At 59.2% G+C, this 21,478-nt stretch overlaps 2 protein-coding genes across 2 annotated transcripts; one reads left to right on the top strand and one right to left on the bottom strand.

Moving 5' to 3' along the window:
• The first annotated feature begins 252 nt into the window (after positions 1 to 252).
• LOC125982908 (calcium/calmodulin-dependent protein kinase type II delta chain-like) lies at positions 253 to 2,452 on the top strand. The gene is made up of 4 exons (XM_049743809.2): positions 253 to 1,326; positions 1,385 to 1,460; positions 1,528 to 1,625; positions 1,967 to 2,452. The coding sequence occupies exons 1-4, from the start codon at positions 1,227 to 1,229 to the stop codon at positions 2,179 to 2,181; spliced, it is 489 nt and encodes a 162-aa protein (XP_049599766.1). The 5' UTR covers positions 253 to 1,226; the 3' UTR covers positions 2,182 to 2,452.
• On the bottom strand, positions 2,257 to 21,067 carry LOC125982643 (ankyrin-3). The gene is made up of 43 exons (XM_068652892.1): positions 19,792 to 21,067; positions 18,320 to 18,421; positions 18,075 to 18,173; positions 17,781 to 17,879; positions 17,595 to 17,693; positions 17,025 to 17,210; positions 16,755 to 16,778; positions 15,745 to 15,843; positions 15,577 to 15,675; positions 15,162 to 15,260; positions 14,506 to 14,703; positions 14,322 to 14,420; positions 14,148 to 14,246; positions 13,977 to 14,075; positions 13,704 to 13,901; positions 13,483 to 13,581; positions 13,220 to 13,318; positions 12,892 to 13,089; positions 12,691 to 12,789; positions 12,518 to 12,616; positions 12,342 to 12,440; positions 12,143 to 12,247; positions 12,001 to 12,073; positions 11,782 to 11,917; positions 11,502 to 11,577; positions 11,333 to 11,421; positions 10,991 to 11,032; positions 10,520 to 10,729; positions 10,332 to 10,430; positions 10,091 to 10,248; positions 9,679 to 9,890; positions 8,944 to 9,148; positions 8,779 to 8,875; positions 8,445 to 8,676; positions 8,232 to 8,357; positions 8,035 to 8,163; positions 7,862 to 7,888; positions 7,765 to 7,789; positions 5,836 to 7,344; positions 3,963 to 5,579; positions 3,541 to 3,667; positions 3,351 to 3,462; positions 2,257 to 3,001 (listed from the first exon to the last, which is right to left on the bottom strand). Exons 1-43 carry the CDS (start codon positions 19,918 to 19,920, stop codon positions 2,975 to 2,977), a joined length of 7,854 nt encoding a protein of 2,617 aa, XP_068508993.1. The 5' UTR covers positions 19,921 to 21,067; the 3' UTR covers positions 2,257 to 2,974.
• Positions 21,068 to 21,478: the final 411 nt, after the last annotated feature.

Genomic DNA, 21,478 nt, shown 5'->3' with positions numbered 1-21,478 from the left:
AAAAGAGCAAAGTCAAAACCTTGCACATCAAGTTGTCCTGTCTTGAAATAAAAGCGGTCGTAACGGGCGCTCCGAATAAACGCTGAGCCGACAGTGTCGCACAAATCAAATGAAATGAAAACGTGAAAAGAATCATGTTGGGCAAGTTTGGCCGAAAGCGCAATCTTTAGGATGAGGACAAAGGGACATTGCAAAAGAAGAAGCAGACGTTGCAAGAATGTAATGACAGAAAAGGCGGGGAGAGGGACAGAGATTTGCCTCGGACCATTCAACCGAGTAAAACTTGTTGTTTTTTTTTTTTTTGGGGGGGGGGGGGGGGGCACCAACGACAAGGTACACGTTTTCACTTGACGACCGCTCGGTCTCCAACGAGCAACAGCTGAGGAAATAAAGTCGCTTCTGGAACTCCGGCTTTGTCTGGCCACAGCGCCGCCCGTCCGTCCATCCCTCCCTCCCTGCGTCCCTCAGTCCGTCCCTCAGTCCTTCCTTCCTTCCTTCCTTCCTTCCTTCCTTCCTTCCTTCCTTCCTTCCTTCCTTCCTTCCTTCCTTCCTTCCTTCCTTCCTTCCTTCCTTCCTTCCTTCCTTCCTTCCTTCCCAGGGCATCTGGAATGTGACAGGCAGGTGGGGCGCTTTAGATACGCATGTCCAGCTGGCGCCCATCCCCATCCCGTCTGCCTGGCCTCAGGCTCCTCCCACCCACATCCTGTTTGACATTTGGAATGGGTGGTGGCGTCCCGCCCTTCACCCCTCCCCCCACCTTTTTTCGCTCAACTATTAGACATGCGTTCAGCAGTCAGAATATTAAAAAGAGAGTCAGACATAGTGACACAAAAGTCACAATCAAAAAGTTTGTGTAGAAAAAAGTTGATGAAAGTTGAGAATCATTGCGAAAAAGTCTGCATTTACGATTGTGGGGGGGGGGAAGGTTGAAATGGACCATTTGGAATGGGAAAGAAGGTGAAAAGGAGGCAAAGTGTACATATGCAACATATGCAGAGTTGCTATTTGCAAAGTAAAGTCCAAAGCACATCTTTGCGCAAGCACCAGTCCAAAGGGACACTTTGAAAGCAACAGCACATCTTTGTGCAAGCACCAGTCCAAAGGGACACTTTGAAAGCAACGTTCCCAAAAAAACTGAGAGACAAAGGTGGAGTCCACCTCAATCCTGCCTGCCTGCTTGCCTGCCTGCCTGCCTGCCAGGGGAGAAAAGATCTGATCCGGCGACAATGCTTTGGCATCTTTGTGTGGCTTTGATCTCCCTGGGGGGGATCGGAAGCAGCCCGGTGAGTGTCCAGTGGGCCGCAAACAGCAGTCAGCCCGTTACAGGTAAGCCTAAACAGCCCGCGGAAGCAAACGGCCGTGTGAGTATTTGGATTCTTTCCAGCCCGCCAGCAGGAAATAATCCAAGCCACTGTCAAACTGCTGAGCGCCATTGCCAGTGGAGATTACGACACGTACCGGTCAGTTGCGTAGCGAGCGGTCAGTTGCAATTGCATCCGCGTCCGACGCTTCGCCTTTGTGTCTCAGGGAAATGTCCCATCCGGCTCTCTCCAGCTTCGAGCCCGAAAGCCTGGGCGTCCTGGTGCGCGGCTTGGAGTTCCATCGCTTCCTCATGCAGAACGACGGTAACGACCACCTCTCGTTCAAACGAGAAACCATGCCTTGCTCCATCCAGAACAAATAGCGGAACAAAAAGAGTCAGAGGAGGTTACGTTGCAGCCGCCCAGCCCGCATGCTCGAAAATCCCGCGCAAACGCTCTAGCCTCTTGCACGCATCGTGTCGAGCTTGCCGAGGAATTTGCGACCCCTTCCTTGCGGGTGTCGACTCGCTACTTAAGTACTTCATCTCGCCCAAAAGAGTCCCTGGCGATTTGGATTGGCGCTAAAGGTCACGGCGCCGCCTGGCCGCCGCCTGGCCGCCGCCTGGCTGCTACCTGGCTGCTACCTGGCCGCCATGTCTTTTCAGGGGCGCCCGGACGTGCTGGTCACACGCTGCTGGTGGAGCCCCTGGTGCACATGCTGAGCGAGGACGCCGCCTGCATCGCCTACGTGCGCCTCACCCTGACGCCGGGCCGGCGCGCCAAGGCGGAGGAGACGCGCGTCTGGCGCCGAGGCGGCGACGGCACCTGGCGCCACGTCCACTTCCACAGGAGCGTCTCGGCCGCTCCGCACACAAACTGACGCAAAGTCCGTCCCCCAAATGATGGCGCTGACCTCATTTGTCCCCAAAATGATGACTCCGCTAGCCACGCCCACAACCTTGTCGGGAATTTATTTGCAAACACAATCGTCAAACAAAGACATTGGGCAAGCTGCACGGCACACACACACACACACACACACACACATACACACACTTCAACAAATTCTCTGTCATACACTCTTGCTCATTCTCACACGGAGTAGTCGCCATACACAGTAGCTGGAAATGAATAAAGGTGCATCTCCTGAACCGTCCGTCTGTCACATCGGGACAACAGGGATGCGCTCTTTGGCCATAGAAGGATGGATGCTTAGATAGGTAGGTAGGTAGGTAGGTAGGTAGGTAGGTAGGTAGGTAGGTAGGTAGGTAGGTAGGTAGGTAGGTAGGTAGGTAGGTAGGTAGGTAGGTAGGTAGGTAGGTAGGTAGGAAGGTAGGTAGGTAGGTAGGTAGGTAGGTAGGTAGGTAGGTAGGTAGGTAGGTAGGTAGGTAGGTAGGTAGGTAGGTAGGTAGGTAGGTAGGTAGGTAGGTAGGTAGGTAGGTAGGTAGGTAGGTAGGTAGGTAGGTAGATAGATAGATCCTCCCCACCCCCCGAAAAGAAAGGAAGCGTGAAAATGCCGCCAATGGTGAGAATGAAGAGTCCATCAATCGGAATGAAGACGGCAAAGAAAAGACAAGAAAAGAAAAGGTTACGCAGCTGCTCAGCTCCATCGTCCACCCGGTCGGCGGCGGCGGCAGTTGCTTTTTGCATGGCCATCGCTCGACTGTTGGACTTTACGCGCCTGGCTTCTGATGGGGCACCTTGACACACACACACACACACACACGCACACACACGCACACACACACACACACACACACATGCAAAATGGAAAAATGGCATGTCAAAAGGCAAAACTACTATCGCTTTGGAAAAAAAAAACATGGGGATTCATGATACAGTATATATTGCGCAATAAAACAAGATGGAATGACAACGGTGAGAAAAAAGTCACGAGGGTACGCGGCATCAATATGGAGGACTATGGCAGGAAGAAATGTAAAGTTGCTCAATCTGAATGAAAATGGCATTGTGCTGTGTAAATGCAAAAATAAAATGCAAAAAAGAGGAAGCCATGTGTGAGAAGAAAGTCAGAAAAAAAGCTCCTACTCCAGCGTGCGTCGTCGGTCGGGGAAGCCTCGGCGTAAGAGCGCCCGCCGCCACCGCCGCCACCGCCGCCAACGCCGCCTGTTCCGAGCGCGTCGACTCGGCCGCCCCGCCACTGCGGAAAACAGCAAGAAAGGGGACCTGAATGGCGCCGAGGCTCATTGGATGCCACAGGCGCTTTTGAAAGGCTCACCGTGTGGCCTCCATCTCATTGTGCCCTTTGGGCTCCGGTGATGCCGCCGAGGCGCCGGCTCCGCTCTCCATCGCGTCCACCGTGTCCGTGCGGTGGCTCTCGCTCTCTTTCTCCACAAATGGGCCGTCTGCGTGGGAGGACAAGGTTCCGTTGAGAGAGCGAGAGAGAGTGCGAGAGAGAGTGCGAGAGAGAGAGAGAGAGAGAGAGAGAGAGAGAGAGAGAGAGAGAGAGAGAGAGAGAGAGAGCAGCGCTTCCGTCTTTGGGCCGATGCAAAGCGCCAAATATTGCCAAAGATACTCGACTGACTTGCCCTTCGACACGTCGGAGGTTGAAAAAAGTAACAAGCTAACAAAAGTGGTTTTCTAGAATGGACACAAAACAGAGTACAGAAGTGTGAAAGGCACAGGCGGACCAATGCCTACCTGCAGCGCCGGGGCTTGGTCGCGCCTGCGTCTCGCCAGCACAGCTGCGCCGGCGCCTCCCGGAGCCCGACGCGTGCCTTTCCGTGGTGCTTTGGTCCCGGCGGCGGCGGCGGCGACGGTCTTCCTCGGGCCGCTCGGCAACCTCCACCAAAGATGGCTCAGAATGCCGGCGCGCCTCGCCGGCGTCTTTGCGAGACGGGTCGCCTTTCCCTTTGACGGGTAGTCTCGAGCGGAAGGCTTTAGCTTTCGACTCGGGCCCGGTCCAGGCAGTGCCGGCGGATGTCTTAGCCTTGACCAAAGTCCCTTGGGACGGCGCAGCAGTTCCGTTTGTTGGCCCTCTGCTCCTTTTGTCTTGAGCAGATCTGAGCAAAGAATCTGCCTCAGGAGACTTTGACTTGATGGGGATGCGCGATTTGGCGCCTGCCGGCGTTTGCTTTTGAACTGGCCGGGCTGGCTCGGACGGGCTTTTCGGAGGGACTCCACACGAATCGGGGGGGTCTGCGGCTGACTTTGAGTCTTGACGAGAAGAGTGGGATGACTCTGTTCCTCGCTCCAACCTGGTAAGAGTGGATTCTGCCGTCTCTGCATTGACGGTCGCATGACCAGTAGAGGCCAGATCCAAACAGGAGGAGTCACCGTGATGTGCCGGAGCCTCGAGGCTTTCCGGGTCGCGGTGATCTTTGGCCCAACAAGTGGAAAGGCCCATTTTGGGGATTTTCAATTTGGCAGACGTGTGATCGATCTCAGTTATCGACGGAAGCTGCCAATCGGGATTTTGTTCGGAGCGCTCCTCGGTCTTGAGCTCTACTTTTAGGTTGAGGCCGACGTCACGCCAGCTGGCCGGCGCCTCGCCCTCTCGCCCGCTGTTCCCCGATACGGGCCCCTCGAGGGCATGTTGGGCAATTTGGAAAAAAGCAAAAGCGCCCCCGTCCTCCTGGCAGCTCCTCTTGGTCATGTCGATAGCGCCGCTTCGGGTCATTTCAAAAAGTTTCCCTTCCTGGAAGAGAAACGGGTTGGGTTCACTCGTCGGCGTGCTCTCCTCGGTTGGCGTTTTCTCCTCCGGTGTGGTGTCGGCTGTCCCTGGCAGAGACGAGGAGCCCGCTGTCGCCAGAGACGGGGAGCCCGCTGCCGCCAGAGACGGGGAGCCCGCTGCCGCCAGAGACGGGGAGCCCGCTGCCGCCACCGGTACCGCCAGATTGAGTATCTCCACTTCCTCCACTTTGCCAAAAGCACAGCACTCCATCTTGGCAGTGACGCCTTTGGACTCAGTTCTGGGACAGTCAAGTTCCTCCTCTTCCGCGTGGTCGTAGCTACGGAACTCGGGGGGTTTGCTCGTTTGACAAGTCGGAACCTCTGGCGCCGCTTCGGCTCGGTCGGTTACGTTAGGTGGAAACGGGGCAGTTTCTCCCGACTTGACCGCCTTTTGCTCATGGCTTCTATTTGCCGCATTCAACCTTGCGGAAGGTCCGTCGTCCGTGGCGGCAGCAACAGGCAGCGGCGGCGGCGGCATGGCGACGGGCTCTTGAACTTTTGAGGAGTTTGTGTGGGCTTCCTCCGGACCGATTGGAGCCGTTGTTTGGCGGACATCCTTTGCCTGGGACCGGTGGTGCGCAGCGGCTGAAACACAAGAGGAGGCAACTTGAATTCGGGGCTGACGGGGAAACCTCACCAGGTGACTAGGCATCCCCGCATTGACACGGTGTGCCTGCCCCTGGGGAACTCCACTGATTTCTTTCTAGCTCTAACGCTTTTGGGAGCTTCGCCGCCACCGCCGCCGCTTTGAATGGGAAAGAACGGTCAGGATGCAGGATGAGGAAGTGCTCACTTACCTGGTCGTCGCAAGCAAGGGTGTCGCGAGAGAGAGGACTCTTACCGGAACTTGTGTGAACCCGGTCCCGGTCGGCGCGGGCCTGCGGCTGCGGAAAATGCCCAAATGCTCTGTGGGAGGGTTCGGATTGACTGGCGGGATGGTCTCCCATGAGCGGCAACGCCGGCCACTCAACGGGGCTGCTCTCTAAGGAGTCGCGAGGAGGCCATTCCTCCTCCTCCTCCTCCTCCTCCTCCTGCTCGCAAGGGCTGGCTTCGATGGAATCTGGGGACTGAAGGGAGGAGGAGTTCCGGTCCAAAACAGGACTGCCCTCCAGCGAGTCTCTGTGGCTTATTGTCAAAGAGTCGTCGTCAGCCGATGACGGACTGAGTGGACGGCAATCTTGCGTGGTGGGCAAGCGCAAGCTGGCGCGCCGCTCGTCAATACACGTTTGCGAGCGGGCGGAAGGCAACCCTGACTGCAAATGGCCACTGCCGCCGCCCAGCTGCCGAGCGCTCTCTGAAAGGTCCTCGGGTGCGGCGCCAGATTTCAAAGAGTTGGAGCCGCTCCTCGCGTCAGCCTCGCCGAAAGGCTGAGCCGCGGTCAAATGGCTGGACGGCGGCTCAATTGATGGACTCGCACGCTCTTCTCCGTGGCGCGTACTCGGCTTTTCACGCACCGCGCCGGGCGGCGGCGTTTGTTGGTCAAGGTGCAGACTTTGGGGGCTTGTGTCATCAGAACTGCTACTCGTCACCCAGTTTGCGGGGGCACCTCGGTCTTCACCGTCACCTTCTGGGGCGCTCTTCTTTCTATCCACCTCGTCGAGCGGAGCCGCCTTAGAATCGAGAGGGATGGACGTCGTCCACGGGCTCGTCGGCGGTCTTCCGTACAAGCCCGACGGTGTCGACGAAGGATCTTTTTGAAAGGCTCGCATCAACTCTTTGACTGAGAGGCTGTCCTGGCATTTTCCCGACCCAGCCGGGGGTGCGGCGGTGCGCGGGTGGCCGTCTTTGGGCGCCGGAGGCGTTTTGGCGGTGCCACGCAACGGCGGCGAGGGCTCGTCACCGTTGCCGCTTTGCTCCGCTGCTCCCGCTCTCTGCTGTAAGGATTTGACTTTGTCTTTGACCGAGCCAACGGGCAAGCGGTTAGCTCCACACCCGTCTTTTGCTCTCGACGCGGCCAGGCGTGACTCGCCGGTGTCTTCTGCGGATGCATCGGCGCCCCCGTGAGCCGGCCGCTCGGCAGCCTCCCCTATCGCCGCGTCAGAGAGGAGGAGCTCAGGGTCCCTACTTGCCTGGCGGTACGTCCCGCTCCTTAGTATTTGACTGACTTTCTCCAGGTCTTCTTTGACTTTCTCCAGGTCCTTCTCCATGATTTCTAAAGGTACCCTGGAAAGATCAGGCAGGCCTTTCTGAGAGGTGTGGCCTCCCAAGGCGGGGCGCCGTTCCTCTGAGGGACGGGCGGTCAAAATGGCCGTCATTTTCATCAAATCTCCTTTCATCTCCGACACGTCCGACAGGAGGTCCGCTTCCCGCGTCAGCTCCACTCTGGAAAGCGCCGCTGCTGTCTCTTCGCCTTCCGAGCGATGAGTCAAAATAGAAGGAAAGAATTCAAATGAAAGGAGACAAACATCTGAGAGGGTGGTCAGGCCGGGCCGAGCCGAGCCGAGCCGAGGCAAACCGAGCCGAGCCGAGCCGAGCCGAGCCGAGCCGAGCCGAGCCGAGCCGAGCCGAGCCGAGCCGAGCCGAGCCAAGCCAAGCCAAGCCAAGCCAAGCCAAGCGGTGGCAAAGCTACACACGTGACATGCACTATTCCATCATTGAGGAAGGTCCAAAAAGGAAAGCATAGACGTGAAAGTGAAGCTTCAAAGAAAAGAAAGGCACCAAACAAGAAACAAGAGCACGACACAAGATGCAGCAGGCCAAGGCAGCGAGCGACCCACACAGACACAGAGAAAACAAAAAGTGCGCTTTTTTTTCTTGAAAAAGACCTTACGTTGCTCTCGCCTCGCGTTGTCCATCTGCAGAGAAAGAGACGGACAGGAAAGGCGTCAAGACTTGACATTTGATGAAAAACAACCAGCCGTCTTTACCTCTTCTTCTGGATCAGAATCAGACTCCTTTTTCCAAAGCAGCCAAGCAGGAGGGAGGGAGGGAGGGAGGGAGGGAGGGAGGGAGGGAGGGAGGGAGGGAGGGAGACAAAAAGTACTTTTTTTTTTTTTTGCTCCTGACAATCCGCAATGAAACGGCTTGGGAGACGACTCACCTTGCGGAAAGACGGCAAGGCCACGTTGAGGTTGCACACGGCGTCATGGCCCAGCGCGGCGCCATAACTCCGGGGAGGCTCCTTGAGAAAGCACAAGCGGCCGCACGGCTCTCGGGCGTCGTCTCGGATCTGCAAAGGCCGGCTCGTTACGCTCGCTACGTCGGAATGCGCCGGGCGCCGAAGACAACAAGACAAACTTTGATGGAAAGCGCCAGCCGGTTCTCCTTGAAGGCAAAAAAGCTGAAGAGATGATGCTGGCCACTTTTGGCCAGGGGGACAAAGTTTCCGCAGCAGTCCGCATAGATGGGCCTTCCCTCCAGAACCTAAAACAGAGCGAGAGCAATAGCAAGAATTGCTCGCCCGCCCGCCACCGGAAAAAGGAGTCCTGGCCCCTCCCCCCCGGGCTCCACCTCCACATCTCGACTGCGGGCCACCTCGGTGAAGTCGTCTCGCTGCTCCGGCGTTTTGTCCAGTTTGTCGTCGGTCACGCAGAGGCAGCGCAGGTGGCCCTCGCTGGGCTCGTGGTGGCTTTTGGCCAAGATGACAAACTTGGCCATGTACGGCACGCAGATCAGCTCCCGGTACACCCGAGAGGAGAAGTTGACCGACTCGTGGACTTGCCGGCAGTCTATGAGCCAAAACCTAGAAGACGTGAAGGGGCAAACGACCGGTGTGGTGAGGCGAAAGGTGAAAGGGACGGACGGCCGGACGGCCGGACGGACGGACGGACGGACGTGCGGGCACCTGGCGGAAACGTTTGTGGTGAAGGACACGCGGTCGCTGGTAAACGTTAAGGGAGTGGTGCCGGTGATGTCTTCCCACTGGGCCGGCGTGGTTCCCCCTGAAAGAGGGACCCCTCCGACTGAGCAAAAAAAAAAAAAGCAGCCGCGCGGAGCCGACGAGTCCTACCCGTGATGCTGCAGAGCAGCCGTAAGGTCGGGGCGGAGCGGGAGGAAGCGGCAGGGAGCGGCAAGGCGTTGCCTTTGGGCACCGGGATGGTCACGGTGATGGCTTTGTGGAATTTCCTGCGCCGGGGCTCCAAAGTGACCACGGGGCTGAAGCTGGACCTGTTCCCCAGAGCCCTCCTGACCAGGTCCAAACTCACCGGCTGAGCCTGGAAGCAGACACGCCGGGTTTCCTCGGCCATCTTTTCTTTTGACCGAGATGCCAGATGGTTCGCTCGGCATTCAGGGCACGGGACTGGGACGAAGTCCTCCGGCGAGCTTGTACCGTACACGAAGCGGCTTCCCGTGAATCCGTCGGGCCGATCTAATCCGCGTCCGATACGGAAGCAAACAAATTCGGTCGTTGGCACCGAGGAGGTCCAGCCTCTGGCTTTTTGCCCCGAGACAAAAAGGAAGGCGGACTGTAACGATGCCGAGTCCAAATGATTGAGGGACAAGCCTTGGGCGGGCGAACCATCTTTTCTGGCTAGCTGGCTGGCAATATGATGATGATGATGATGATGATAGAACTTTATTCATCCCACAGCGGGGAAAATTTACTTGTCACAGCAGCGCATACGAGTAAAAGAAAACAAGTGCCGAAATATCAAAAAGGATAAATAGCAGACAAAGACAAAGACAAGGGCCGCTCGTAGAGACGACACTTGTCTCTACTATTGTCTTTGTCAATATGGCGTACCTGCAGGCCCACCCTGATCTTTTTGGTCAAGGCCCCCTCAGGAAAACGCGCTTGCACTTGGGGCACCACCGTGCTGCTCAGGACGCCTCCTTCCGGACCAATCAGAGCAGCGTCTTGCCTGACCCGCGACACCACCGCAAAGAATTGCGGGAGATCCCTGGCGATGATGCGGCAAATGCGCTTCTTCTGCACCTCCTCCCCAGAGTCCGGCTCTAGTGCGCGACAGAAGGGTGGCGCCAGTGACATCAGAGGGGGAGGGGAGGCTTTGGGGGAGGGGAGGGGAGGGGAAGGGAAGGGAAGGGAAGGGAAGGGAAGGGAAGGGAAGGGAAGGGAAGGGAAGGGAAGGGAAGGGAAGGGAAGGGAAGGGAAGGGAAGGGAAGGGACGGGACGAGACGAGACGAGACGGACGGACCTTCATCGTCCGCCGTGTTGAGGATCTGCTTGAGCTCTTCTTGGGTGTGCTCGCAGTGATGCTCCTTCCAGCTCTCTCCCGTTTCACTCCTCAGGATGACCAGCTCACGCTCGCCACCGCGCAGAGCGGCAAAGTGGGGCACCTCCACCACAACGGGACTGCGTGGCGGCGGCCGAGAGAGGGAGAGCAAAGGTTTACAAAGTCCGGCCACTTGGGCTCTTTTGTTTTGTAGCCTACCTACCCCAGGAAAGTGGTCCCCGGCGGGCCAAGCTGCACCATTCTGCTCACCAAACTCTCGCCCTCGTTAAGAGGTGGCGGGGCACTGGGGAGGTGGAGCTTCCTGTGGTCGGCCATAGAGAAAAGACACGCACGCTGCACACAAGTGCATGCGGAAGGGAGGGAGGGAGGGAAGGAAGGCGGCCCCCTTACCCGAGCAGCTGGCCTGCAGACACCGCAAGCTCAGCGCCTCGCCTGGCAGCCAGAGCCGGGCCTTGGGCGAGGCGCTGCCGTTTTACCAGCCTGCAGGTCACACGCGTGGGCGCGCCGCACGTCCCCGGCGGGATGAGCACGCGCAGGCCGTGGTGGCGGCAACCCCGCATGGACCCGCCCCTGGCGTCCACCATGAAGCTAACCAGGAAGCTGAGCCGAGAGCGGACACACACTTTGAATGCTTGCGATGCAACCTGGCTGATTGCACCTCAAACGTTTCTCGGCAACACACACAACGACACGTATGCACACGGATCGGCGGGATCTGAGAAGCGTCCGGCTTGCCGCCGTCGCAGGCTTCCACCCAAAGAAAGGGAGGGAGTAAAGGGAACAAGCGGCGGGAACAAAGGGAGGGAGGGAGGGAGGGAGGGAGGGAGGGAGGGAGGGAGTGAATGAGGCGGCCGAGATCACCTGCTGAGGTCCGACGCGCCGTCACGGCAAGGAGACCCGGGCCTGAGAGCGTCCACGGCGAAAGCGGAGAGAGAAGAAGAAGAGCGGGTCAGAATCAGGCAAGGCAGGGCAGAGCAGGGCAGGGCAGAGGAGGGGAGGGCAGGGCAGCGCAGGGCAGGGCAGAGCAGGGGAGGGGAGGGCAGGGCAGGGCAGGGCAGCGCAGCGTCGTCCGTCCAGTGAAGAGTAAAGTTCCTCGGCCGCCCGCCACTCATACACCACGTGGGAATCACTCTCACTTCAGCGGGCGGCCGGCTGCATGCTGCTGCGTCATTGGCCGAGACCACGCTCGAGTACTGTGCATACCCAGAATGTGGAGCAAGGTTGTCCAGATTCTCTGCGCCCCAACTCAGCCGGTAGGAGTTTTGCACCTTTCCCCTCGAAAGCCACCATGTCTGGGATGGGATCAAGCGCAAAAGCCGCCGCTCAATATAAGAAGCAAAGCGCAAACGGAATCTGTGCGCAGTGCGCATACCTGACAGGTGAGCCTTTCGTCCGTCACGCTTTCAAGTTTCTGCTGGTAGCTTTGGAGAGTAAAAGAGCTTTCCCAACTGCGTTCCAGATGAGATGGATGATGACCAAAAAAAAAAAAGGTCAGCGGGTCAGAAGAGACGTCAGCGGGTCAGAGGAAGCGTCAGCGCGTCAGGGGATACGTCAGCGGGTCAGAGCAGATGCCAGCGGGTCAGAGGAGACGCGAGTAAGTCAGAGGAGACGCGGGAGTCCCACGCGTGCGAGTCGGCTGGATTTGACCCAACCTGCCGGCGTGCGCTCCTTCGTCGCCAAAGTAGTTTGCGTGATCCGGATACTGTCCCGGGAGCGAGTCGTCCCCGAGCTCCCGGAGGTCCTCGGCCCTGAGATAGTCCCCTCCGTCGCCCGTTATGGTGTCGTCGCCTTGAGAGAGAACGAGCGAGCGCTGCGCTTGAGAAAGGCAAAAAGGGCGGAGGGGGGGAGGCTCGCTCCGGCGGCTGACTGACCTTCTTCGTCCGACACATCCAGTACTTCCGTCATTGTTTCCGGAACATTCAGCTTGTGTTTCTCCGTCACCGTCTGGTGGTGTAATGCCTGCATCAGATTAGCGAGCGGACGGCAGACGGACGGACGGACGGCGCAACGTGCCGTGGTGGTGGTGGTGGTGACCATCTCCTCCGTGACCACCTTCAGCGTGTCCACAACCGAGATGTAGCCCAGGCGCCGCGCTATTCCGAGGGCCGTGTTGCCGTTCTGGCGCCAAAAGGAAGAAAATGCGCAAAATGCCCATGTGCCAGCGTGCCCGTACGTGCGTACGTGTGTGCGTGCGTGCGTGCGTGCGGCGTACCGCGGTGACGGCGTTGGGCTTGGCCCCGTGCTGCAGGAGGATGTCGATGATGTGCGTGTTGCCCTGCTGGGCTGCCTGGTGAAGAGGGCCGTAGCCATTCTGCGGGAGCGGCCGGGTTAAGCCAAAACATCAAGAGCGACCACGCGCGGCGGCGGCGGCGGCGGCGGCTATTGCACCTTGGTCTCCACGGTCACGCTGGCGCCATTTTGAAGAAGGAAGTTGACCACCTTGCTGTTTCCATAGTGGCACGCCACCATGAGCGGCGTGTAGCCCAGCTGCAAAACAAGTGCGACAAGCTCAAGCGTGCAAAAGGTCAAAGCGGCGCTTTTGCGAAGGAGGCTTCCTATACTTTGGTCTGCTGGTCCAGGTCGGCGCCATTGGTGGCCAGAATCTGGGCGGCGGCGAGCCTGTCGTCCTGCGCTGCCAAATGAAGGGCGCTCAGGCCGCTCTGGAGCGCACAAAGAAAGAAAGGGAAGGAAGGAAGGAAGGAAGGAAGGAAGGAAGGAAGGAAGGCACTTCTTTTTCCACAGAGAGAGAGCCCACTTGCTACCTTGGTGCCGGCGTTAACCCGAGCTCCGTGATTCAGGAGCAGGGCGGCCATGTCGGCGTGGCCCTCCTCAGAAGCCAAATGGAGCGGCGTGACGCCCTGCTTGCTCAGCAGGTGGCTTTGGGCTCCGCAGGCCAGCAGTGCGCGGGCCGTCTCCACTTGGTTCTTCTTGGCCGCGATGTGGAGAGGGGTGTAGCCGTTCTGCGAGAGCGAGAGAGATGCGATCGCGACTGGCTTAAGCCGAGGCGAGGCGAGGCGAGCCGAGCCGAACCGCCTCGGAACAATTGACGACGCGGCGGCGCTGCCCGCCCTGCCGCTTGAACTCTCTGACCTTGGCCACGGCGTGGGGGGATGCGCCTTTGTCCAGAAGCAGAAGCGCCACCTTCTGGTTATCGTAATGTGTGGCAACGTGGAGGGGTGTCAGGCCATTCTAGCACACAAAAGAAAAGATGGCGGCAAAGCGCGAGCCGTCAAATGTCCCAGAAGCCCGGTTGAACATCAGGGGACGTTGAGAATAATTGTCAACTTTGAGACCTGTCTGTGACTTAGAGCGGCTGCTAAATAAATAAATAAACTTGACTCGACCTGACCCACCTTCCCCACGGAATCGGGCAGCGCGCCACGCTGCAACAGAAGTTTGGCCACATCTCGGCTCCCGTACTTTGAGGCGACGTGAAGGGGAGTAAATCCTTTCTGTGGAAAAGACAATAGAGGTAGAGTGGTGGCCGTAGCATTCGGCGAGCGGAGGATGGGCAGACGGTGGCGCCAAAGCCAACCGAGCGACAGCGCACACGGGCGAGCACGCAGGTACCCGCCTTTGTGGGCAGCGAGCGCTCGGCCCCGGCCTCCAGGAGCACCGAGGCGATCTCCGGCTGGCCCTCCTTGGCGGCGATGTGAAGGGCCGTGTAGCCGTTGGCCGTGGCCGCGTCCGGGTGGGCCATGTGTTGCAGCAGCAGCTGGACGATCTCGCTTTTGCCCAGTCGGGAGGCAATGTGGAGCGGGGTCTGCTCCTCCTGAGGAGGCAGCGGCGCCGCACGTGCGTCTCAGCGCGACACCCTTTTTGCGCTTGCTCGCGGCCGGATACTCACCCGGGCCCTGGCGTCCACCGTGGCTCCGTTCCTCAGCAGACAACGAACCACCTCCACCTGGCCGGCCCGGACCGCCATGTGCAAGGAGGTCTCGCCGCGCTGCGCAGATGAGCCCGTTGAAGCCCATAGAAGCCCATCGCGGCGCCACACCGCACCGCGCCTTCGACTCACAATGTTGCTCCTGTCCGGGGACGCCCCGTTTTGCAGCAGCAGCAGGACGATGTTGAGGTGACCCATGAAGGCCGCCACGTGGACGGGCGTCAAGCCAGACTGGAAAGCCACAGGCAAGTGAGCTGGCGGGCGGGCGGGCGGGCCCCTCCGGAAGCAAAGAGTACGACTCGGTACCTCGGTGACGGCCTGGACCGAGGCTCCGTATTTGACCAGCAACTCCATGACTTTGACTCGGTTCTTCTTACAAGCGATGTGCAGCGGGGTGAAGCCGTTCTGCGGAAGCCACGGCCAGCGTTTTACTGCCGAGCGACGACTTGGGAACGGGAACAGCCGGCGGCGGCGGCGGCGGCAGCGGTACCAGTGCCCGGGCATCAGGGTCGGCCCGCCGCTCCAACAGCAGCTGGGTGACCCGGAAGTGGCCGCAGTGGGCCGCCACGTGAAGAGCCGTCAGGTAGTCCAAAGTCACGTCGCCGATGGGCGCACTGTGCCGCAGGAGCTGTTTGACGCAGTCCACATGATCGCCTTGGGCCGCCATGTGGAGGGGAGACAGCCCGTTCTGGGGAGCCATGCAGCGTGCGCCCAACACACACACACACACGCACACACACACGCACACGCACACACGCACACACACACACACACGCACACGCACACGCACACACACACACACACACACACACACACACACACACACACACACACACACAGACACAGGGGCTGGCAAGGGCAACACTGACGGGCGGGATGTTGCTTCAGTTGGCCACCTTCGTTTGCTTTATTCTTACATAATTGCTTGTTTTCTTTTTGACTCTATGACGCTTAATCCTGGCCAAATGCCAGGACTGAGCCTTTTGTCATACTTTCACTCAACCGCAGCAGCTTGGCCAGCATGAGCGCCGTGCACACCGCCGCGCCGTGCACACCGCCGCGCCGTGCACACCGCCGCGCCGTGCACACCGCCGCGCCGTGCACACCGCCCCGCCCCGCCCCTTCCGCTGGCGTAAACGTGTCAACCTTTGTCCTGGCGAGTAGAGGCGCTCCTCGCTCCAGGAGGAGCTCAACGGCGGAGTCATGGCCACTCCGGGCGGCGCAGTGGAGCGGGGTGAGGCCATCCTGCGGACAAGAAGGCGTCGACAGCAGCAGCGCACGACGTCAAATGGCGGGATGAGAAATGTTGCAAATCACGCCCAATTCGTGCAAAAAAGTCTCAAGGAGCATGACGTGCCCGCCGTTGACAGATCTGAATGGTGGATGGATGGATGGATGGATGGATGGATGGATGGATGGATGGATGGATGGATGGATGGATGGATGGATGGATGGATGGATGGATGGATGGATGGATGGATGGATGGATGGATGGATGGATGGATGGATGGATGGATGGAGGGAGGGACGGACGGACAGAGGGATGGAGGCGAGCGCTCACCCTGGTTTTGGCATCTATCTGAGAGCCGCGATCCAGAAGCAGGCACACCATGGCGCCGTTGCCGCGCTTGGACGCCACGTGAAGGGGGGTGATGGCGTTCTGCACGGCCGCGAGAAAGCGCCATTATTTGACCATCTGAGCGCCGGATTCCGGCTCTCGGGCTCTCACCCTGGCGAGGAAGTCCACGGCCGCCCCTCGGTTGAGCAGGAGCGTGGCCACGTTGACGTTGCCGTAGTGGGCGGCGATGTGCAGCGGCGTGAATCCGCTCTAGGGGGCGGGAGCAAAAGGAACGTGAAGATGGGACTCGCGCCAAAGAAAAGGGAAGAAAGCAGTCCAAGACACGCTGCCGGCAAAAGCAAAATTCGGTGCCGTCACGCGTCACAAGTCAAAGACGGCGGCCGCAACGGCGAACGAGCAAGACAGCGCCAAAGGTCCTCCTCCCACACTGCCGGAATAAAAAAGGGGCCGCCTCTTTTTTTCCCTCAAGCCAATGGCGATGAGCTCTCAGCCTGCCTCAGGCCTTTCTGCCACCAAATGACGCACGCGGCAGCTAGGAGGAGTGCCCAAACGTCCACCTCACCGTGCGGGCGAGTCGGGCTCAGGTGAAAAAGTTGTCAAAGGCGGGACAGGCAAGCGACGGGGATGACGGGGACGGAGGGAGGGAGGGAGGGAGGGAGGGAGGGAGGGAGGGAGGGCTGCCAAGAGCCACTGAAGTGCGTGCGTATGGGCTTGGTTTGCAACAGGCTCCAACCCAAATGAAAGCTTTCAAATCAAGGCAGCGAACTTTGAAGCGTCACAAAGTTGTCACGCACGTTGCAAGCAACCTGTTGCAGGTTTGAATGTCAATTTTAGCAGCCCTCCCTCCAGTCCAGACGGCTGATGACGAGGCATGCAATGGTAGGACATCTATCCAGGGCTGGCCGGCTGGCTGGCTGGCTGGCTGGCCGGCCGGCCGACCGGCGCACGCACACACACACACACACACACACACACACACACACACACACACGCACACACACACACACACACACACACACACACAAAAGCATGCTAATGGGACAGAGTCCAAACATTCCCAAGGCAAATCGGGAGCACGGAAAGAAGAGCCAGCGGCCACCGAGCCAGGGCCAAAAACAAGTCGAGAAAGGCAGGCGCTCCCAAACGGCAACGACATCTACCTCGGTGCTTCTATTGACCATCATCTGAAGCGGGGGACACCACGGAAGAAAAGCTCAGTCAGTCAAACTCGACAAGGTGGGCGGCCACGCTGCAAAGTCAGAGGTCATTTGAGTCGGAAGGAAGGACGCAAAAGGAGCCCCGTGCCGTGCGTGCGTGCGTGCAGTCGGCACGCCGGGCTGGCCAAAAGTCACAGAGAGGGGTCGCCCAGGGCGGGGCTCGGGCAGAGCCCGCTCGGGCTCGAGTTCGAACTCTGGCTCGGGCCCACCCACCTTGGAGCGGACGTCGGCGTTGTGGTCGCTCTGGAGCAGCAAGGCCGCCGATTTGGTGTCGTCCTTGCGGGCCGCGATGTGCAGGGCGGGCAAGCGCACTTTGCCCTTGGTGTCGTTCTCCAGCAAGACGGACACCACCCGCTCGTGGCCTTGCTGGAGGGCGATGGCCAGAGGAGTGAAGCCGTCCTAAAACAGAAATACAACGCGCCGAGTGAGCCGGCCCGCCTGCAGCCAGAGCACACTTTGGAGCCGGTCCCCACTGTTAGAGATTTGCTCACTCCAACTTATTTTGCAAGAACCACACGGGAGACAAGCAAGTTCTTTTAGACACCTGCAGGTGGAGAGTTCACTCGCTCCAGGAATGAAGTCTGAAAACCCTCCCAACTGCAAGGACATATTTATTAAGAGAATTAAGAGTGGGGGCAAGAGTAGACTGAATAGGAAGCCCTTGTGCTAGTCAGGGGGTGTTTTACGACCTTGTGGAGGATGGGACAAGGTAGGTTATTTATTAACGGTTGCATTCCAACATAATCATACGATAAGGATAATCTGAAAAACCCTAACACCCACCTCTGTGGCGGCACTCTGGTTGCCGCCGTTCTCCAGGAGGTACCGCACCACGTCCAGGTGGTTCTCCTGCGCCGCCATGTAGAGCGGAGTGAAGCCATTCTGCAAGCGGACACACGGCGGGGGGGGGGGGCTCAAGTTCGCTCAGGAAAAGGGCCCGACCCGACCCGACCCGGCCTGCCCGCTCACCTGAGACTGGCCGTTGATGTCAGCACCTCGCTTGACCAGTACCTTCACTACCTCGGCCTGCCCGGCCAGAGCGGAGATGTGCAGAGCCGTGTTTCCTTTCTAAATGAGCAAAGGGCCCAAGCGCACATCACGTTACGTCACGTTACGTCACGTTACGTCACGTTACGTCACGTTACGTCACGTTACGTCACGTCACGTTACGTCACGTTACGTCACGTTACGTTACGTCACGTTACGTCACGTTACGTCACGTTACGTCACGTCGCTCGCTTAGATGACGCCCTCCAGGTGCACCTTGGTTGCAGAGTTCAAGGCCACTCCCCCTTCCAGCAGCTCCTCAACAAGCGCCACGTGACCCTCCTTGGCTGCCAGGTGCAGTGCGTTGAGTCCGTTCTGAGAAAGGAGAAGAGGACGCTTTGAGGATGCTCGGAGGATGCTGAGGACGCGACGCTCCGAGGACGCTCTGACCCTTCCGCTCAAACGTGGCCACCCAGGTTGAAGCGGATCGATCGTTCACATGACACAAAATGCGCTTTTACCTGATTGCTGGTGTTGATGTCCACGCCGCCTTTCAGATACTCCAACACCTTGTCGATGTTGCCGGCCCTGGCCGCGCGCAGGAAGCTGGTGTTGCTGTCGGACTGCAAGAGACCGCACGTCAGCCAACGCGCCCCCCGTTTGAAACAGTCACGGCAAAACGGATCGCAGAGGTTACGTGGGCCACGGAGCCCACCCGTATCGTCGTGGAACGCGGTCGGGAGAGCCTGATCATGGGATCGATTCAAGCAAAGGTCAGATGTTTACTTTGTGACAAGACTGAAATGCTTTTGCCACCCCGGCCGTGCCGTGCCGTGTGCCGTGCCGTGCCGTGCGGACGGACGGACGGATCTTTTTGGCATATACTATGGGGTGCTCGGTCCTGCTCACATTGGAAGCGTGTTGAGGGGAGCCGCCTCCAGAGCAATCCCCTTTTTAGCCGCTGGGCCCTGCAGAGTCACAACAGGCAGATTAGGAAAACTCTAATCCGGGATTTGCTCAATCCGCGTTCACGGCCAGAGCCGGGGCCGAGCGCGTGCCGGCCGATGAGCCGTCAGACTGTCAATTGACAAGATGGCCACAAAAACAACACGCTTGAAGTAAATCAAATGCTAACAAGAAGCAACATTCCCCATTTTGCGGCGTACACATTCTTTTGCTCTTCATGCTGTGTGCATATGTGCGTGCGTGCGTGCGTGCGGGCGGGTGTGCGTGTGCGCGTGTTCTTGGATGCGCTACAACTAAATGCCTTGACTTGCCAATCAAAGAGACAGAGGGCGGAACCATCAACCTGAGCCGGCCGGCCCCCCCATCACAGGAACGCCACGCACGGAGCGGTACATACACACAGTCGCATAATATCAACCTTGTGGCCGGCCGCAAAAGACAAGAAAGCTGCAAGGCGTATTTCCGTTTGCAAAACGGTGCCGGGGCGGGGCGGGTCGGGGCTCGAGGCCAGCGCCGGCCGCGATGAGCCGGCCCAGCCCCCGGCCAAGAAAAGCACGGGCTGCCGACAAAGGGCAAATTGAAGAATCAGGTGGGCCGACCGGAGCGGGGCTGACCGGAGCGGGGCTGACCGGAGCGGGGCCGAAGGCGGCGTCACACAGCATTTTATTTACCGCCACTCAAGTTCAACACTCGGCTCGGGATTTTTGGGCGGAGATCCGGCCTGGCTCGCTGGCATAACTTGAAGAGTCTTCAGCGGTCGAGTACGCCTTTGCCTGGCTCGCCTCGAAAGCGGGACAAAAACTGAAGGGCCAACGAGACGCTTTTAAACCATTTGCCTGCCGGCAGGGCTCGGAACGGCAGGCGAAACCGCTTTGACCGTTAGCTTGGCGTTTGCCCAGAACAAGGACGAGCGGGCGCGGGAGGGAACGTGGAGAGGGACTGTGACGCCGTCGTTGCCGATGAGGGGCGGATGAGAGGACGCGGCGTGGAGAAAGCGCAGGACGCGCCAAACGGGATGAGCGAGTACCTTGCGCCTTCGTTCCGCCTGCTCCCGGGAGCGCCGCCTTCTCTCCTTTGCTTTCTCCAGGGCCTTCAGGTCGGCAGGTGGATCCATCTCCGACCTGGCCTTCTTAATGTGGGCGGCGGCGTGCGCCATGGCTGCCCGCCGCCTCTACGCTCGGACAAAAGGGGAACACCTGACTACTGCTGCCGCCGCGAGTCCTCCCACGGCAAAGGGAAGGCAGTGCCAAGGGGTGAGGGGGATGGGGGGCTTCCACCCTACAGGTTCAAAGCGACTCGCCTCTCGAAATCTCTCCCGATTCCATGTGCCGACGCTCGTCGTGTCGTGCGCAAGAGTGAGAGAGAGGTGGGATTACGCTCACTCCCTCGCTCGGCCGGTGGGGGAGGGAGGATGCTGAGAGAACACACGAGAGGGGAGGGGGCGGGGCAGAGGGAGCCAGGGAGGGAGGGAGGGAAGGATTGGAGCATCTGCACCGCTCCACGCACAGGAGCTACCATCTTTGCAAATAACAGAGGGGGGGGATCTGCGAGGTAGCAAATATTCAGATGGTACTTCTGGGAAGCGGTGGCATCAGCTGGCGGCGGCCAATGCGCCGCAACAGCAGCAGCCGCAGCAGCAGCCGCAGCAGCAGCCGCACTAAATATAACTTGCCGGTGGCACAGTACGACACGCCGGTACGGCCCGGCACAGACTTCATGCGAAGCCAGACCTCAGTGGCACTGCCAGCGAGACGCCGATGGTGGCGGCAGCGCCCCGAGTCGGGACTTTGAGAAGAGCAGACGCATTTTTCCCAGCCATTATTGGGACTTTTTGGTACATTTGCAGCCTAAAAGCAGCAGCAAGTGATGCACAATCGCGCTGCTCAGGTTCTGGCGCAGGCAGGTAAATCTCCTGCTGGCTGTGGCTCTACAAAGCTCTCAACGCTCTCACGGGAAAAGCCGCAACGTGCAACTTGCTCCCGGCGATTCTCGCCCGTAGCGATGAGACGACGCTCTCATGCGTGCTTCTGAACTTCTGGCTGGAGAAGCGGCGGGCGCAAAACTACCCGCAGCTAGCGGAAAACTACCCGCAGCCAGCGTCGCGTCGCCATCAAAGCCCGGTGGCCGGCCCCAAACTTCTATTCTCCCCGTGGCTGCTTTTTCAATCCATCCAGCCATCCAAAATCCAATTCCTGGCTTTTGACGTCTATCCGGCTTATCCGGGCTCTGACGTTTATTCCGCGACCAGCAAAAGGCGTATTCGCTGTATTCTTTCCATTTTGCGTCGCAGTCGAAGCGCCGCTCCTTACCTGGCCCGACTGCCCGAGCACCATGACGGACGGCCAAAGAATATCAAAGCACAATCAAAGGCGAGTCGGCTCGCTTCCGGGAACATCCAAGCCGGCCGGCCGACCGGCCGGCCGACGAGGGGGCGGCGGGCGGGCGGGCTGGCTGGCTGGCTGGCGGGCAGGCGAGCGGGCTGGCTGGCGGGCGGGCGGGCTGGCTGGCGGGCGGACGGGCGGACGAGCGCACGTCCTCTGTGCGGGAGACGTGAATAAGAGACAAGAAGCTTAAGTGCAGGAAAGAGCGTCCTGCCGACCCGGTGGATTAGCGCCGCATTAGCAGCTAACTTGCACACAAACACCACGCGCATATGGACACGAGCAGAGCGAGGCTCGGAGGGGGTTCCGCCGGCCCACCACCTTTCCCACCGA

Source organism: Syngnathus scovelli, chromosome 1 (genome assembly GCF_024217435.2).
Source record: "Syngnathus scovelli strain Florida chromosome 1, RoL_Ssco_1.2, whole genome shotgun sequence".
NCBI classification, from domain to species: Eukaryota; Metazoa; Chordata; class Actinopteri; order Syngnathiformes; family Syngnathidae; genus Syngnathus; species Syngnathus scovelli.
The sequence above is the reverse complement of the archived record's forward strand: the minus strand, read 5'-3'. Positions and strand labels throughout refer to the sequence as shown.